Here is a 3,673-nt window from a genome sequence, read left to right on the forward strand (position 1 = left end):
TTACATGTTCTTTTGCGTTGCAATACATAATGATTGCATCATACATGCTCATATACTTCATGTGGGTGTGTTTGACTCATTGACTACACGTGTCGTTCTTTCAAAAACATATATATCATCAATCTCAACTGTAACCGTCCAACAAATCTTATATCACATTCTTCATCGGTTACTTATTGTCATTAAACGAAAAGTAGGACCACTTCTACTCTATATATATTTGATCCCTAAACTAGAAAAGATTCACCACAACACCAAATCAGCTCCACCGGAGTCATTTCGACATCGAAGATAGCCAACCGGTTTCAGAAACCCTAAAACTACAAACTATGGGTATCAATGTGCAAGGTCTCAAAACTTATGTGTATGACCTGAAGTACATTAGAAACCCGAGGGTACCAGAGTGCACTAAATTACCAACCCTTCCCTCGCCAAAAACACCTGTTGAGTTGACCAGAGCACGCATTCAACAAGCTGCTCCATTGTCCACAATGTCTGGCCCTGAATGCTGCGAGAACCCACCTACACTTTCCTCCGGCGGTGAATCCGGCGATGTCCTGCAGATCGCCTCTCTCAATTCTTACGTTACCGGGAACACTGATTCGAAGATCGCCGTTGTTCTGATTTCCGATGTTTATGGTACGCTACTTCACTCCACTCTTAATATTCTTATTTACCAACTCTAACTACTGTAATCAATGATAAGATTTATATCTGGATGTTCTCTAGTCACTCTTGCAAAAATTAGGTTTTAATCCATAAATAATTTACCTTTCAAGAAGCTAATTCATTAAAACACCTGTATTTTATAACTGTGAAGCCTATCTTTTAAAATCACTAACCCTTTTTTGGTTTGCAAGTCAACCATAGTTTGTATGATCATCTTATTGCTCTAATTTGTTTGCGTCTGGTATCTTTTGTGCAGGTTATGGAGCTCCAAAATTGAGGTATGGCTTGTCGCAAGAACATCCCCTTATATTAAAATTTTTCTTTTCTATGGATTAATTTATTGATTTGATCATTAGTTCCTTCTGGAAAATAAGATTACGATGTTTAATTTTAATTTTACAGGAAACTTGCAGACAAAATTGCCTCTTCTGGGTATTATGTAGTTGTCCCTGACTTCTTCCATGGAGACCCCTTGATTCCTGATTCGCCGATTCAAGATTGGCTAAAGAATCATGGACCGGTTGGTTTTCTGTCTAACACACACCTCATTATCAGTTAAATTTTATTGTTTTCCATTTCCAAATGTTTCAAACTTCAAATTATATAAATTAGCAAGTTCTGTAAGAAGTGATATCTACCTCGCACTTAAAAGAAAACACCATGAATAAATTAATGGTATAGTTTCAATTCTAGATTTCCAATGTCAAATAACATTCCTTATTTATACCTTTTTTTGTCTTTTCTTTTTGTAGGTGGAAGCAGTAGCATTTGCAAAATCGGTTATTCAGGCTCTCAAAGAGAAGGGTATCTCTAAAATTGGGGCTGCAGGATTCTGTTGGGGTGGTAAGATTAGCTTCACATCAACTTTGTTAATACATGCCAAACACAGTACAAGACTGTCATGTTCTGTCTTGTCCTGTGTAACAAATCGGGCTTGGTTGACTCAGTTGACTCAATTGTTTTTTTTTTAGCCAAGGTGGTTGTTGAGTTAGCAAAAGAGGCTGAAATACAAGTTGCTGCTCTCTTGCATCCTTCATTTCTCACTTTAGATGATATCAAGGGTATGTTTCATTCAACAACATTTATCATTTTCCCTCATTTCTAGAAACCTGTACATGTTTAAATACTTCAAACCTAAATCAAAAGGTTAATTTTCTGTAATTTCTGAGCTTTTTTGAATTTTTTTCTTGATGATATGATGGTTTTTAGGGGTTAAGGTTCCTATTGCAATACTGGGTGCTGAGATTGACAGAATGTCTCCACCAGAACTTGTCAAAGAATTTGAGCTTGCTTTAGAAGCAAAACCAGAGGTAACTTCTTCGAGCTTTTGTAAAGTGTACATTTTTTTTTTTCACCTTTAACTTTACTTTGTAAAGTCTACAACTTTTCTTACACCTTTAATAATGTATAAGAAAATAGGTATGCACTCTAAAATTTAACCAATTTTAGTAAAGGTCGTCTAAATACAAATCAATGGTGTAATTGGGTAGAATATTCCAAATTAATGTCCTTATAAGAAAAAAAAAATAGAGAAAGTACAATGTCATAATTGTGTAGATTTTTAAAAAGTATAATGTCATAATAAGCAACAAAATTGAATGTACAATGTTCTAATAGAAAGAAATATAAGTAGGATGCGAGTCTGTATCCCACTTTTTTGTGTGGGACGAAAAATTTCGATTTTTTTCCATTACCATCAGACTGTTTCAGTCCAATGCATGTCAAACACAGTTATGTTCTGTCATGGATCCAACATATGAACAACAGGCAAGGAAGGATATATAAATTTATGTTGGTCTGCAGATTGATCATTTTGTGAAGATATATAATGGGGTTTCGCACGGTTGGACTGTCCGATGGAAAGATGATGACGAAATCGCGGTGAAGTGTGCAAAAGAGGCGCATGAGGATCTTGTGGCTTGGTTTGGCAAGTGTCTTGTATAAAACCAGTTAACCCTGTAAAACATAATAATGTAAAACAAAGAGAGATGGAGATGATAGAGAACACTCCATTTACAAATAAATAAAGTGTTGTGAAGACTTTGTAGTAAGTTTTTAATACAAAGTTAAAATTGTGATTTGGATCGTGATGTTGTTCTTTGATGAATTTAGTTTTATGTTAATCGTGAGGTTGTTGAATAAGTGTTGATTGAGAGAGGATTGGTCCGTAAGGTTGTTCATGGGTAAGATGGGATGGTTCTATATTGGATAAGTTTTTTATGACTAAATTCGATTATTAGGGTGAGGTTATTTATGTTTTTTGCACATTTGAGAGATTGAAAACAAGTACATCCAGTCTTCAGTCTTTTTATGCTTATGTGGACCGGTCTGAACCAAAATGCTCGATGTTAGTCCCAGATCAAGAATAAAACACTAATTACTGAATATTGGTTAAAATCTATTATAATAAATGAAAGTTTTTTTTGCCACTTGTCATTCATTCAATTTGCGAAATGTCATTTTGTGGTTATTTTAAATTAATTTTTTCCACATGTTATTTTATAAGTTTTTCTAATTTATTAAATTCTATATAATATTTTAATGTAATAATTGCAATAAATATGATAATAAATGAATATAAATTTCATTAATCAACTTACCTTTTAATTTCAAAATTCTAAAAATTAAGGCTTATTAGTTTCTTTTGTTTATATATTTAATTTTTTTTTAAATTTAAAAGATAAAAAACATTTTCATTATAATAATTTATTATTTTTCTTATTCTCTTATAAATTAAAAGTTCTTAAATATTTTGACCTTTATATTTAACTTTTTGTTTTTTTTAATTAACCTATATAATACATGAGTCTCACAACTAGTATTTATTAATTACGATTTCTAAACAAAGAGAATAAATTGTAAAAAATCACAATTTATTAGCACATTCTCTAATTTCTCTATGATAGCTAAAACTTATTGATCTCACAAAACTCATGCATAAAAGTATATGAAAACCTAGAATGAGTATTATATAAATAGTAATCTAGAATAGATTTGAAATACT

The 3,673-nt window shown here is 32.3% G+C and overlaps 1 protein-coding gene across 1 annotated transcript; it reads left to right on the plus strand.

Annotated features, from left to right (window-relative positions):
- The first annotated feature begins 444 nt into the window (after window positions 1-444).
- Window positions 445-2,756, plus strand: LOC145053392 (endo-1,3;1,4-beta-D-glucanase-like). Its single transcript, XM_079001428.1, has 7 exons — window positions 445-639; window positions 926-947; window positions 1,072-1,189; window positions 1,422-1,512; window positions 1,641-1,730; window positions 1,879-1,979; window positions 2,473-2,756. Exons 1-7 carry the CDS (start codon window positions 492-494, stop codon window positions 2,611-2,613), a joined length of 711 nt encoding a protein of 236 aa, XP_078857554.1. The 5' UTR covers window positions 445-491; the 3' UTR covers window positions 2,614-2,756.
- The last annotated feature ends 917 nt before the right edge of the window (window positions 2,757-3,673 follow it).

Source organism: Lactuca serriola, chromosome 5, assembly GCF_051521515.1.
Source record: "Lactuca serriola cultivar US96UC23 chromosome 5, Lser_US96UC23_V15, whole genome shotgun sequence".
NCBI lineage: Eukaryota > Viridiplantae > Streptophyta > Magnoliopsida > Asterales > Asteraceae > Lactuca > Lactuca serriola.

Bases quoted from the DNA above. Each gene is read 5' to 3' on its own strand.
- LOC145053392 (XM_079001428.1), top strand. From the start codon at position 492: ATGTCTGGCCCTGAATGCTGCGAGAACCCACCTACACTTTCCTCCGGC. The intron at 1,190-1,421 runs GTTGGTTTTCTG...TTCTTTTTGTAG, and splicing joins GGCTAAAGAATCATGGACCG to GTGGAAGCAGTAGCATTTGC. The intron at 1,980-2,472 runs GTAACTTCTTCG...GTTGGTCTGCAG, and splicing joins CTTTAGAAGCAAAACCAGAG to ATTGATCATTTTGTGAAGAT.